This window comes from Uranotaenia lowii, chromosome 2 (assembly GCF_029784155.1).
Source record: "Uranotaenia lowii strain MFRU-FL chromosome 2, ASM2978415v1, whole genome shotgun sequence".
Taxonomy (NCBI): Eukaryota; Metazoa; Arthropoda; class Insecta; order Diptera; family Culicidae; genus Uranotaenia; species Uranotaenia lowii.
This window is the reverse complement of record NC_073692.1, coordinates 404,036,743-404,052,072: the sequence shown is the minus strand read 5'-3', so window position 1 is coordinate 404,052,072 and position 15,330 is coordinate 404,036,743. Positions and strand designations below refer to the sequence as shown.

At 34.1% G+C, this 15,330-nt stretch overlaps 2 protein-coding genes across 3 annotated transcripts in view; one reads left to right on the top strand and one right to left on the bottom strand.

Annotated features, from left to right (window-relative positions):
- The window catches only part of LOC129747268 (cytochrome b5 reductase 4), a 257,924-nt gene that overhangs the window by 63,640 nt on the left and 178,954 nt on the right, over positions 1–15,330 (top strand). Inside the window, exon 3 of one of the 2 annotated variants that reach the window (XM_055741380.1) lies at positions 4,651–4,816. The exons of the other annotated variant lie outside the window; for it this stretch is intronic. The gene's annotated coding sequence lies outside the window, so the exon portion shown is untranslated. The remainder of the gene's footprint in view (positions 1–4,650; positions 4,817–15,330) is intronic. 2 annotated transcript variants of the gene reach the window in all.
- Positions 1–15,330, bottom strand: part of LOC129747269 (fatty-acid amide hydrolase 2) — a 65,193-nt gene that overhangs the window by 24,527 nt on the left and 25,336 nt on the right. The window contains exon 2 of the mRNA XM_055741384.1: positions 4,952–5,607. Within this exon, the coding sequence (XP_055597359.1) occupies positions 4,952–5,257 (306 nt within the window). The 5' untranslated portion in view covers positions 5,258–5,607. The remainder of the gene's footprint in view (positions 1–4,951; positions 5,608–15,330) is intronic.

Sequence of the window (15,330 nt, the reverse complement as noted above, 5' to 3'; positions counted from 1 at the left end):
CTTATTTGCAAGGTTCAATGAGAATTTTCAACAAAGGTTTCGTTGTGATTGGAAGATTGTCATTTGTTCCTATTTTGGTCATTGGACCTAGAACTAATGATCCTATAAAAGTATGATTTTTCGAAAACATAAATTGGGCGATTTAAAATAAAATCTTCAACAAACATTATCAAAAAAACGTAGAACAGCTTTTTAACAATTAAAAACACTGAAATTTCTGGTATGATTATCTCAAACAGTTTCACTCCTCATCAGCTCTATCAGCTGAAACTTTTTTGTGTTTACTTACTTGTAGTTTATTTGATTAAAGCTGATAAAAAAGTGTTCAATATTGGTTCTGAATAATGCCTCGATTAAAAATTCGCACCTTTGTTGATTGGTTGGTATTGAAACAAAATTTTGGAGATACCAGGCCTAAAAATGAAACATCAAAGTCAAAAGTCTCCTATTTTTGGACCTTGGACAGTAAAAAAACGTGATTTTTCCTTATTCACTCTAATTTCTTAAAACTCGCTCCACTAATTGAGCTGTCTGATTCACCATCGATGAGAAGGTACATTTTAAAAAATACCGTTAAGATACTTCTAGGTGTTTGCAAGAACAATTTTGGGAATTCTAAGCGACATGTCAAAAATGTCTGTCAATTTCTTGTCATGGTATTTTTTTTTTGTTTATATCAGCACTGATATTTACAAATGGAATTCAGGATTTTTTAGAATTTTTCTTATCAATGTTAAGATATTCGAAAAAAATTTTGATAATGAGAATTTTTGTTTTTATTTATTAAATGTACTGAAAGTCCTTTGAACGAAATGAGGTACAATCTATTGACCAACATTCAATCATCTCAAATGACATAAAGTGTAAATACTAATTATAACAGTGGCAATGAACTATTGCTTGATTGGTCGAGAGGCTGGTGAGTTTCATTGCAACCTAGAGAGCAACGGTTCAATTCTCTAGGCGTTAGTAGCTTTTGTAATAAAAATAATATAATTAAAATCAATGAGATAGAACATGATAAACCGGCAACATAGCAATCTGTCATCTGGTTGTCAGAGCAATCTGTCAACCGGATTTTTTTCGGCGCATAGAAGTTTTTTGACATTCTCTTAGAAGCTGGATATCATTCTCTACAGCCACCTAAACGAACTTGAAAGTATCTTTAAAAACCTAAATTTTGGGCGGACTAGCATTCTCTTCAGACAGAAATGAGAGCTAATTAAGCTTCTATGAAACCTTTTTCAAGGGAATTTTGGTTGCTTGGGTAGCACTCTTGGAATAAAATAAATTATTTTCTTCTTTTTATAACTGAAATTCGTCCCTCAACTATTTGTTTTGAATAACTTTTCTTAAGTTAAATTGGATATTTTTTACCTTACCGAAAGTTTACATTTCAAATCGCGATTGAATATTTTTCCAAATTAAAGATATTTCTGCGATTTTTTTTCTATTAACCCTTCAAGGGAAATTGAAAAAAAAAATGTAAATTAAGATGATTAATAATTTAAAATTATTAGCATTTTGCTGAACAATTTTTATTATGGTAAATTTCTGCCCTAATCTTAAAATTTATTTTTAGGTTCGGAATCACTTTCTTTTTTAATCTGGTACTCTACTTTTAATATTCTTTTCAAACCATATCAAACAAGACTGATAAAAAATCATTTTAAAGCAAATTTCTACTTCAGAGTAAGAAACGTAATTTTGAATAATTAATTTATCACTTACCGGAAATAGCACCGATTTAAACTTTGATTCTGATTTATTTTGAAGCGTATCATTTTTTCGAGTTTGTATGATGGTCATCAGTAGAAAAATGGGTTTAGAAATCAATTATAATTATAAGTTGTAGCTTAATTTGAATTTTGAAACCCTGCCTCCTTTCTTGCTACAATGGACTCTGAGCCGGTAGTCCTTCTGGAGGCTTGCGAACAAAACTTGGACCAGCAAACTTCTTGAAGAAAATAGCTCATCGATGCAGTAAAATTTTCTTGTTCTTATTCGTATAACACAACTGAACAGGTTAGAAGAATTAAGTTTTATTCTCTTAAGAAATATCACTTATCGAAATTCAAATAGTTTGTATTAATGCGACAAGTAGTAAAAAAAGGTTTTTGCAATACGTACATCCATCAAACGAAATCGGTTTCCAATCTCTGAGGAAATAAATGTTTATCCGAATATCTTATTTGGCAAGCTATCTGTACACCCACAAATCAGACTCTACTCCGATAGTGAACTTCCTTAGAGGTGGAATTATTGGTATAAGATTTTATGCCGAACCGGCATTAACAAGGTTTTGTATAACTGGCTTTGCCTTCTCAGCGCAACCACATTGCATATGTCTGAAAGAAACCAATAAAAACTTATCCCATATCCTATCACAAGACAAAGCAGGATAGAAACAATCAGCCAGCAAGCCAGCATATTAGCTTCGTTCAATGGTTGGTAAAAATCGGTTTCTGTCAATTGGTAGATGTTCAACGAGCCAATGTTTTGGTCGAAACTAGTCAGGTCGTTGTTGAATGGATCAAGTAGAAACTAATCGAAACCTATCCAGCTCGGCAGCAGGATTCGTTTCGACCTGGTAGAAATCGGTCGAAGTCAATTGGAAAGAGACAGGTGATAAACTGTCAATCCATTTCTACTTGTTTCGACCCGTTTTGACCAGACTTCATTGAACAGACAAATTGTCGAATGATGCATCGAGTGCTATGTGTGTATGTGAACCGGCATTAGAAAAAAAAACATTCTTTGTTTCCAGCCGACGGCGAAAAACCACCAGCCAAGATTGAATTTTTGTAATCTCTTCTAGTTATGGGCTTGAAATGCAACATTTTCGTTGTAGTCGGACCGTCAACCAGGAAATTTACGTGAAAAAGTGTACTCAAATGCGTTTGCTGCCTTTCCTGAAGAATGACTTGTCTTTGCTATTTTGGTCGGATTTGGCATCCTGTCATTATGGAAAAAGAACCATGAAGTGGTAAACCGCTAACATAAGGTTGACAGATTGCTCGAATTTATCTAGATTTTCCCGAATATTTATTATAGTTAAGCAGAAGCTTAAGAAGAACCAAAAAACTGTTAGCAGCTCGAATCAGTTCAAAGCAAATTGGCGTTCTGCGTCGAAGAAAGTGGATAAGGTGACTGCACAAAATCTAATCACAGCATAAAACGAAGGGCCCGCCAAATTGGATAAGGTCGATCCGAATCTTAACCGAGGATTTTTTCCGTCTTTAATACCTACATATTAAACTTCAAAAAGAAAGATAATTTGTTTTTTTTTTAATAAAACATATAATCGATTTACACGCAATTAAGTTTAACCTTTTCTTGATCCGAATACCCTTTGAGAGGGGATCCACGAATTGGTCATATCCTGAACTGAGGCAGTTTTCTTACTGACGTAAGCACGCAAGACTTTTCGGTCCAATGTTTTGTCCATCGGACCCGGTTTCCGCTCCTATTTTTTCTTGTGTACGTCGTCTCCATACTTTTAAACCCAATTTCAGACCGCTCCAATGTTTACTTCTTCCATTTTTTCCAACAGACTAAGCGAAATGTTGGGGATGGTATACCCTTAATGTCCGATATTTTTGCTCTTTTACGGGTAACTGCTTCTAATTTTCACGAAAAATACACAGCAAAAATTATTTTCTGTAAAATTTCGGAAATGTCCTGTAACAAAAAGGAGCAGGGCATTTACCGTAATTTTACAGGTCGAAAACATGATTACGTTACATTTAATTTTTAGTGTACAACTTTTTTACAGGATATTTGCTGTAATAATAAATGAATCTTCGTTAACTTTCAAGAAAACAATTTAAGATTACAGGTTTTGTTAATTACAGGTGATTTATTTTAAAGGTTGCAAATTTCAATGACACGTAATAGTCAATTTTTTTTTCTGTGTATGAAAAGAGGAGCTCCCGATACACAGAGCTTTAATTTAAACGGAATGAGCAGGGTTGTATCAAAATCGTGCTTAGACATAATGGGACACCCTATACTCATGAAAAAAACCACAGAAACTTTTTAAATCTACATTAAAATATCTGGCTACCTGTCAAAACGATTTCGGTCGGATTTCACATTTGTGTATTTTATTTTTCAAAATTTCTTTTGTGCCTATAAAAATGATTGAATAACTGAACTCTTCATTTTTTTCCAAACAAGTTTTAAGTAGATTAATAATAAATAATGTTTCCTTTGGTAAAATCTATCTTTGTTTGACTTGTATTTTTTTTCTTTCACTGGGACATCATCAATTGCACGGCTCTCATCGCCTGTTGGAACTTTATAACTAATTATTGTACACGCATCCAAACTGTTTTCTTGGTTGAAATTCATAATGGCTTTCAGGATAATGTTCAGGAAAATAAAATGGTCTAAGTATTAATCCATCCCACATTTGGTTTACAATCTGTACATCTAAAAAAAATAAGAATCCCATAAAAATGGTTGTTAACACAGCTGAGTTTAAGCCTACATATATCTAACGACAAATGATTGGACTTTAGACTATCGCTTAGTCATGCAATGAAGTAAACAGACACTTCAGATAGAAAATTCAACTGCCTCATTTTGCCATTCACTACGCCCTTACTGCGTTCTACTTTTCGTGGTCTGTAATTTTTCCCATTCCAGACAAGGCGGTGTGCATTAAACAAACTACGAGCAGCCTGTAGCCGGGGGGCGAGCGGATTATTCACACTGCTCACAAGTCACAAGTCTCGACAAACGATAGCAGCAACTGATTTGCTCTAACAGTTCGACGCGTGGAAGAAATACAACTACTTATCAAATCAGCAAGGTAGGTACCCGAATAAGTGTCTGGATTAAAGCATAAAAGCTCAATATTTCCAGGCTGGAGGGGATCATTTCTAAAGTCACTTATCAGCCGCAAGATAAGAGTGCTTCACACTCCGCGCCTCCCTCCTTTCCTTACCTTCTTGGTGCGAATTTTCTGCGCCAGCGAGGTGGCTGACTCCATTAGTATCAGGTTTCGGATTGGGGGCATCCGAGCTCCATGCTCTCCGTAGATTGTCCTCAGCAGCCATCGCACCAGCAGGGTTAGAAACTTGTGCCAAACATTGACGACGGTCTTCAGCAACGGCTGCGGCTTTCGGGCGTCCACGAATTTTCCGCTGTCCATTTTCCCGAATCGATTAGTGATATTGTTCGAGCTAGAACACGCATGCAAGCTTCTGAGCAACGATTTGGCTTTACACTTGAGTCGCTCGCGCAATCTCATCGGACGCTCGCTCGTCCTATTTCCCGAAACGCGAACCGAAGCTAAGACGAACCCCTTATTCGTCCGATCCGAACAGTTCGCGCACACGTTTTACCCGGCCGGCAGATCAACGAAGACTAATCGATGTACTAGCCGGTCGTGTGCACTAGTCTAGTTATTATTTTGTTCTCTCACTCGGTCGGGGGGGGGGGGCTCTTTATCACTTCACCTTACTCGCACTAGTTATCGCTCATTCGCTTTTTTTTTCAATGGTTGTTCGGTAGTTCTTTCTAACTTAGAGCGGGCCCACTTCCAGCTCCAGGTGCTAGACTTTTTCCAGTGAAATTTTCTCCCTTAGCGGTTGCGGTTTGCTGAAAATAAAAAAGCACCAGAAGAAAAAAAAAGTCATTGATTATGGAATGGTTATAAGTAGGCAGTAGGTAATCGTTATCAGCCCCGCTTCTAGAGAGCGGTTTTCTCGAGTTGCCGCAATTGTACTTCGGTCAGATCGAATAATAAATGCCGTAAGCCACGTTGGTAGGGAGGTTCTTGGATAGAGTTTTTTTTCTTTGAACTCAAGAAACAATAACGATTGGAAACTATGGCAAACAAAAATGAGAAAATAGAAAATTGTAAAGAGTACATATGAAACAAATGAAAAAAAAACAGACAACAATTAAAAAAGACTCAAAATGTCTAAAATGATAAAACAAACAAATTTTACAAAATATTACAAAATTTGTCAAATGAGGCTTTCTGAGCCGATGCGGGTATATATCTAAGTGCAAAAATGATTAATTTTTAGTTAATGATGTCAAAAAATTCTGGAATCATTAACAAATTGTCTAACTATATTTGATGATTTTTGAGATTTTTAGAATTTTATTTTCATAATTTAACGTTCGACCGAAGTCTTAAATTTTTCATAAACATACATTGGTAAATTAGCGCTACACGAAAGCTTAAAAGTGTGTTTTCTCAAAACTTGCTTTGGATCCGAGGGCCTCAAATATCAATTGAAATAAAATTTCGTAGATTTTTTTTCATTTTTTTTATATTTGATCGTTTTTGTCAGTTTTAACTGTTTTGCAGTTCTGGTTTTTTTTTTGTCGCATTTTGATATTTTTATTTTTGCCAATTTTGTAAGTTCGATCCAACTTTGTGTTTTGCTTAATTTTGTCATTTGATTCATTCTTCCTTTTTCGGAAAACCGACCAAAGTCCCAGAAAGTCGATTTCAGGCCAAAAAATTTCACGGGTTAACACCAGACCAGATCTCGACGTTTTTCGAAGTCGTTTGGCATCAAAATTGAAAATTTTATTTTCCAAATTTCCTTTGGTATTTTTTGAAAGTAGAAAATCCAAAACTTTGAGCGCTTTGAGGCATCTCTTGATCAGTTGAGCCGATTGGGTCCGATTGAACTGAAATTTGGCACACGTCAGTTTTTTGGGCCAATCTACAAAGTGTATATGGTCGGTTTTTGATATTCGACATGATCAGTGCTGCAAATAATCAGTGGCAGTTTGAAATATTCAGTTTAATTTATTGCAGTGTATCGGCCAGTTCAATTCCAACTGGATTTATACAATAATGAACAGACAGCTTAATCTCGAAAGCAACTTTGTCAAAAGTATGACAAATGTGATAGAAATTCGACCAAATATTTGCAAAAATATGACAAAAATGACAAAATTATGGCATAAATATGAGAAATGTAGTAAAAAATGACAAATTATATAAAAATATGACAAATATAACAAAATATTGGTAATAAAATTACAAAAACATGAAAAGTGTGGTAAACAAATAACGAAAATATGACAATAAAATGACAAAACATGTCAATTTTGAAAAAAAAAAAAATGTGGTAGAAATATGACTAAACTATGACAAAAATCTGACAAATATGACAAAACTGTGATTTGAATCTGACAAACATTTAACAATAAAATGTCAAAAATCCGACTATGTCAAACTATGTAAAATATGACAAAGTGATTAAAATATGATAAATGTGGTATCTGTCAGATTGTTGTCGTTTTTCACCACATTTGTCATAAGTTTGCCATGTTTTGTCATTTTATGTTTCTACTGTTTGTAATAACTTTGTCATTTTTATCAGATTTATGTCAAAATTTCGTCTTATTTCTATCACATTTGTCATAAGTTTGTCATGTTTTGTAATTTTATGTTTCTATTATTTGTAATAATTTTGTCATATTTATCAGATGTATGTCAAAATTTTGTCTTATTCCTATCACATTTGTCATATTTTTGTCAAAGTGTTATCGATTTTTTGTCATTTTATTGTTAAATTTATGTCATACTATACTTTTGTCTTAATTTTGACGTATTTTTGTCATAGGTATTTGTCAGATTTTTGTCCTAATTTTGTTTTTTTGTCATGTTTTTTCATTGTTTTGTTAAATTTTTGTCATACTTATGACATAATTTTACTTAATTTTTGGAATATTTGTGATATTTTCGTCATAATTTTGTCATATTTTTATCACATTTGTCAAATTAATGTCTTATTTGTCATATTTTTGTCATGTTTTGTACTGGTTAACGTAAGGTTGTCAGATTGCCCGGTTTAATCCGGGGTTTCCCGGTCATTTAATACAAAATTTGAGAAAAGTCCGGTCCGGCCCAGTTGCCCAGATTTAATTGAAAAATGCCCGAATTTTGCCCGGATTTATTCACTTTATTTGGCAAATTACACAAAAAAACACAAACACCTTTAAAAAGAAATTTTTTGAGCAAGTTTTATAAAAATAATCATGAAAGGTTTTTTGGAAGCTTCAAATACGGTTCAAAATCTATCGATGAGTTATGATGAAAAACAAAATTTTATTTATTTTTCTTGATTTTTGTTGAGGAATTTCTGAGTTTGGCAAAATTTGCCCGGATATTGCCCGGATTTATGGTCGTCAGTTTTAAACCGAATGCCCGGATTTTGCCAGGTTTTTATTTAAAAACTGCCCGGTTGGTCCGGTCCGGATACGTGCTGAAAAAATTCTGGCAACCTTAGGTTAACGTAATTTTTTTGTTATATTTATGCCATGATTTTGTCTGAATCAAAGCAAACGAAATATTCCTTTTAATTCAACCACGGTAAATGAAAAGTTCAGATACTGGTATTTCGATAGCAACTTACTTTCCTCTTCAGTGAGCGATAGTAGATAGAAAATTGCTTTCGAAATACCAGTATCTGAACTTTTCATTTACCGTGGTTGAATTAAAAGAAATCTTTCGATTGCTTTGATTCAGTTGAATCAATCAACCAAGTAGGTTCACAACACAATAGAATGATTTTGTCACATTTGTCAGATTGTTGTCATTTTATTGTCAAATTTCAGTCATGTTTGACAGATTTTGGTCATTCTAACTTTATTATTTGGACATGTTTTCACCACGTTTATCATATTTTCGACATACTTTCATCATTTTTTGGCCACATTTGTCAAATTTTTGTCATGTTTGTCAGATTTTCGGCATATTTTTACCATATATGTCATATTTTTGTCATTATTAAATGCCAGAAATTCAAACCTCCAGAAATTTTATATTCATTCCAAAACATCCCGTTCCCCCTTTAAATAATCGTATAGTCTAAGCGGTTTTCATTTCGAATCCCCATTTTAAATTCGCAAAAATATCAAAAACAGATGCCTTCTGAAATTATCAGCAACTTTTGATGACAATAGTAATTCGTGAACTGATCATGCAAATGGAACCAAATTTTTCATGGGAGTGTATTTGGTTACGGAAAATGTTTCATGTTATTATGAAGAAAACTAAAATATCAATATTTTGAATTTTCTGTGGTGCGACCACATGAACTCAAAAACTTTCAACGTTTTTAAGACTGCAGTTAGCTTTTTTCGAAAATGCATTAATAACTGGAGTCTTTTTTGAAAAAACCAATCTATTTTTGGGACTTTTCTGAGAATGTTTTTTGAGCAACCGGACACTATTTATGAAATATTTCAAATGGCTTCCAAAATGGCTCACAACTCGACTCTAATCACATACCACCCATTTGAATATTTATAAAGCGCAAGCAGACCCGGTGTGCTTTACTACACCCTACACCTTTCAAAATTTTTAAAATTAATGAGACTATTGAAAGTTATTTAAATTTTATGTTGTACATGATTTTGAACTAATGTCAACATTATTCAGACGGGACCTCTTAAAAACGCAAATGGCAATGCAAAACTAAAACTCAACGAGTGTTTTGAATCTTTAATTTAGACTTTATTTGTACAGTGGGGCATCAAGTTTCTCTAGAAACATTTTTCGGAAATTCATTAAATTTATTTTATGCGCTTAATTGATACTACTCCTTTGCTTGCTTTTGAAGTTAGCCAAAAAACTATGTGGGAGCCCCTGTTCTCCTTTCTATCTTCCAACTGGAAAAAGGGAGGGGTACCAAATAATCAGAGAAACCTTTCTGGTACCGAAAAACCTTACCATGTCAATTTTTATTCCATTTGCTTGATAAGTTCACGATAGGCAACAAAATAGTATTAAAGTACCCCTTCCCTCATTCCCATCACCCTATTGGAAGAAGGAAAGGGTCTCACTTTATAATAGAAACCATTCTAGTATACAAACACCCTTGATCTATTAGTTCTCGAGTTATGAAAAAATTGTGAAGGGGCTTGTCACTGGAAGGCGGGAAGGGTACCAAATATTCATAGAAACTTTCCTCGTATCCATCCAAAATTTGATTCTCTTTGTCTGATCAGTTCTTTAGTTATGCAAAAAGAATACTACGAAAACTCCCCTCCACTCTCCCCCTGTCCCCGTATTGAAAATGGGTAGTGGTCTCAAACTATCATTGAAAATATTTCTCATATCTAAATACTCTCCCATGCCAAATTTGGTTCCATTTGCTCGATTAGTTCTGGAGTTATGCAAAAAACAGTATGGTAGCCCCCCTTCCCACTTCCTTCTATTTCGATAACAATTCCGAAACTGTAAGTATTCGTCCTATTTTACATCAACATGATGTTCACCGGGACTTTCAAGATATGAATAAATCATTAAATCGTTATTATGCTAAAAATGTCCTCAATATTTCTGTTTTTGCTTGTTTTTTTGTTCAGGTAGCGATTAGGGCTTCGATTTGCGATCGCTAATTTTGACTAATCTTTCAGATACATCTTTTTTCATGGACCTACTAGAAGCAGAAAGCAAAAATATTTCAAAACTAAAAAATTTATAGCTTCGCATTTGAAAAAAAAATGAAGATAAATTCTTTCGATTTTGATTTTGATATGGTTCGATTACACCTAACCCGAACGATTTAAGGCAAAAATAATTCCTAATATCATTTCTAGAGTGGCAAAAGATGTACGAAAAAAAAATTATCATCGAATTACGCAAATTCGCAACTGAAAGGTTCCTCCGAAAGCTAGAATGTTACTTGATAATTGCTCTGCTGATAAGCTCAAAAATGATGATGACTTGATCACTGTTTTATTGATGCCTCCAAATGTGACAGCTGTGAACCAATTTATACACCAGGTCGTTATACAGAACTGTAAACTTTAAGAACGTCAAAAACTTTTACATAGCTTGAAGAACATTTTGTTGAAGGACGCATGTTTTTAAATTCACGATGTTTGGGATGAAGTACAACGTGAAAAAATGGAGTAATTTTCGAAGACAAATTTGTTCACGAAGACGAAGTTCCCTTGGCTCATTTGCTCAATGAAAAAAGTAGCGATGATACAATTTTGCCACATGATACAGAGGAGAAATATGCTAGTAAAGCGTTTAAGGATGAAGAAATTTTGAGTATGATGTTAGATGATCATTGATCAGTCAGAAATGGACGAGGAATTGTTGGAGCCATTAAACCTTTCGGAAGTAATATTAGATTCAGAATCAGCAGAATCAACCCCATATGATACGAGTGGTTTTCCAGAAATTATTAATATTTTTGAAGGTGTACGGATGTTGGACAAAATGAAGCTTTCTTCAGATAGAATTAGAACAAAAACAATTTCCTGTTTTCAGTTATCTATTATTGAATTCAAAATCTTTTTTATACAAATGTAGCGTTTTCTCCATATTTTTAAGAAAAAATACGTCCCGGTTTCGAAGGAATTCTCGAGTTTTACCTGTAATAAGGCTTAGAAGGCGGCACACACCTTCTTCGTCCATCGTTTTAGTGTTGTCTTATTCCACCAGGTCTTCATCTGAATGACAACCTTTCCCTTTTAATTGAGTTTTTTCTTAATGATTGTCCAGTATTTCTCAAAAAAATGGAACTGGGGGCATTTGGGTGGGTTAAGGTTTTTCGAAACAAACTGGACCCATTTCTCTGCATGCCATTCTTGAACGACTTTACTATAATGACAGCTTGCCAAATCTGGCCAAGATATTACAGAACGGTCATGAGATCGAATGCACAGCAAAATTCGTTTTTCGATACACTCTTTTTGGTATAGTTCCGACGTCATTGTCTTGCTTGTAACGAAAACTTTCGTTAGTTTTGCCACAGCTGCAACTGTGATATTGCCAGAAGTCATGAATTTTGGCAACACTATTCTGTTTTATGTCAGATTTGGCTGTTGGCTCGATTCGACTTGATTTTTTCCCAGAGTCGAATTCTCATCACGGTACTATAGGCAGCGCCAAATTTCCTGGCCAAATCACGGTTCGACAGATTCCTAATCGTCTTCAAAATCTTACCGCGCAGTTTCCAGTCGACAGCTCCACTCCGACGATTGACTTGAGGCTTTTGAATCGTCGTCAATGTTTCTTTATACCGTTTGGTAACGCGCCATACGGGATTTCTGTGCAATTTCAGCTGTTAAGTTAGCCTAGATGCTGACCACAATGGATTTTCCAAACTGTTGAAAACGCAGGTTTCAGTGGTGGAATAGAGTTAATTTTTATTCGTTTCGTCGTCAAGTCCTTAAATAACTACTTATAACATAAGCGATAGCTATTTACATTATTCACTGAAGTGATATCCTCACTTATTAGTTTTCTCATTTTCGTGTGATATTCTGAGCTAACCACTCAGAATATCTGGAAACACTGGTGAGTTACCACGAACCTAAATTGAGTTGTTTGGCTTCACAGTGTGATGATGTAAACATTTGTACCGTGTTTACCATCATCAGCTGTCATCATCAATCATCGCCGCTATTGTTTCAATTGCGAATTGACTCAAAGCATGCGGAACCAAAACAAACTGTTTTGGTTTCGCCGACGGAGTGGCAGATTTCCTCTGCCGAAACCGTAAGTATTAACACCAGGGATTGAAAATTAAGCTCATTTGAGCGAGCTTCATAGCTCTTTATTTCCATAGCTCCGCTTACAAAGCAATTGACGAAGCTCCTATCGTTTTTGTCTCCGGAGCTTCGTATTGCTAAGCTCTTATTTGGAAGAAACCTTAGCTCTTTTTTTGCCTCGTGAGCCCGTTAGCTCATGCCTCCAGAGGAGCTTGAGCTTGTTGGCTCAACCGATTCAAATTCGTTGAGCTTGTTTTCACTGCTGCTGTTCGAGCCAACGCCTGCTTTTTTGTGCACAAGTGAAGTAACTAAAAAAAGGGCTTGTCGCATGGATCTTTAAAATAAATGTTGGACGGTTTTAGTAACTAGTAAAAGTTACCAGCACTAGTAACTATGAAATAGTAAAATTTACTATTTTTCGGGAAAAATGCCAAATGAAAGGGCTTTTTGCGAGGATTATTAAAATCAATGTTAAAGAGCTCTAGTTACTAGTTAAAGTTACCACCACTAGTAACTATGAAATAGTAAAATTTACAATTTTTCGGGAAAAACGCCAAATGAAAGGGCTCTTTGCGAGGATCATTAAAATCAATGTTAGAGAGTTCTAGTTACTAGTTAAAGTTACCAGCACTAGTAACTATGAAATAGTAAAATTTAATATTTTTCGGGAAAAACGCCAAATGAAAGGGCTTTTTGCGAGGATTTTTAAATCAATGTTAGAGAGTTCTAGTTACTAGTTAAAGTTACCAGCACTAGTAACTATGAAATAGTAAAATTTACTATTTTTCGGAAAAAAACGCCAAATGAAAGGGCTTTTTGCGAGGATTATTAAAATCAATGTTAGAGAGTTCTAGTTACTAGTTAAAGTTACCAGCACTAGTAACTATGAAATAGTAAAATTTACTATTTTTCGGGAAAAACGCCAAATGAAAGGGCTTTTTGCGAGGATTATTAAAATCAATGTTAGAGAGTTCTAGTTACTAGTTAAAGTTACCAGCACTAGTAACAATGAAATAGTAAAATTTACTATTTTTCGGGAAAAACGCCAAATGAAAGGGCTTGTTGCAAGGATTTTTAAAATCAATGTTAGAGAGTTCTAGTTACTAGTTAAAGTTACCAGAACTAGTAACAATGAAATAGTAAAATTTACTATTTTTCGGGAAAAACGCCAAATGAAAGGGCTTTTTGCGAGGATTTTTAAAATCAATGTAAGAGAGTTTTAGTAACTAGTTATAGTTACCAGCACTAGTAACTAAGAAATAGTAAAATTAACAAATTTTAAGGAAAACACCAAATGAAAGGGCTTGTTGCGAGGATTATTAAAATCAATGTTAGAGAGTTCTAGTTACTAGTTAAAGTTACCAGCACTAGTAATAAGGAAATAGTAAAATTAACAAATTTTCGAGAAAAACGAAAAATGAAAGGGCTTATTGCGAGGATTAATATAATCAATGTAAGAGAGTTTTAATAACTAGTTAAAGTTACCAGCACTAGTAACTATGAAATAGTAAAATTTACAAATTTTCGGGAAAAACGCCAAATGAAAGGGCTTGTTGCGAGGATTATTAAAATCAATGTTAGAGAGTTTTTGTAACTAGTAAAAGTTACCAGTACTAGTAACTATGAAAAAGTAAAATTTACAAATTTTTTTTCACATTTACTCTGATTTTAATAATCCTCGCAACAAGCCCTTTTATTTTTCGTTTTTCTCGAAAATTTTACTATTTCTTAGTTACTAGTGCTGGTAACTTTAACTAGTAACTAGAACTCTCTAACATTGATTTTAATAATCCTCGCAAAAAGCCCTTTCATTTGGCATTTTTCCCGAAAAATAGTAAATTTTACTATTTCATAGTTACTAGTGCTGGTAACTTTAACTAGTAACTAGAACTCTCTAACATTGATTTTAATAATCCTCGCAAAAAGCCCTTTCATTTGGCGTTTTTTCCGAAAAATAGTAAATTTTACTATTTCATAGTTACTAGTTCTGGTAACTTTAACTAGTAACTAGAACTCCCTAACATTGATTTCAATGATCCTCGCAAAGAGCCCTTTCATTTGGCGTTTTTTTCCGAAAAATAGTATATTTTACTATTTCATAGTTACTAGTGCTGGTAACTTTAACTAGTAACTAGAACTCTCTAACATTGATTTTAATAATCCTCGCCAAAAGCCCTTTCATTTGGCATTTTTCCCGAAAAATAGTAAATTTTACCATTTCATAGTTACTAGTGCTGGTAACTTTAACTAGTAACTAGAACTCTCTAACATTGATTTTAATGATCCTCGCAAATAGCCCTTTCATTTGGCATTTTTCCCGAAAAATAGTAAATTTTACTATTTCATAGTTACTAGTGCTGGTAACTTTAACTAGTAACTAGAACTCTAACATTGATTTTAATAATCCTCGCAGAAAGCCCTTTCATTTGGCGTTTTTTCCGAAAAATATTAAATTTTACTATTTCATAGTTACTAGTGGGTAACTTTAACTAGTAACTAGAACTCTTAAACATTGATTTTAATAATCCTCGCAAAAAGCCCTTTCATTTGGCGTTTTTTCCGAAAAATAGTAAATTTTACTATTTCATAGTTACTAGTAGTGGTAACTTTAACTAGTAACTAGAACTCTCTAACATTGATTTTAATAATCCTCCCAAAGGGCCCTTTCAATTGGCGTTTTTCCCGAAAATTTCGAAATTTTACTATTTCATAGTTACTAGTGCTGGTAGCTTTTACCAGTTACAAGAAATCTTTAACATTCATTTTATTAATCCCAACAAGGCTTTCCACAGTTCCTGGTGCATAAAAAAAGCCGTTGGCTCACACAGCACCACAATG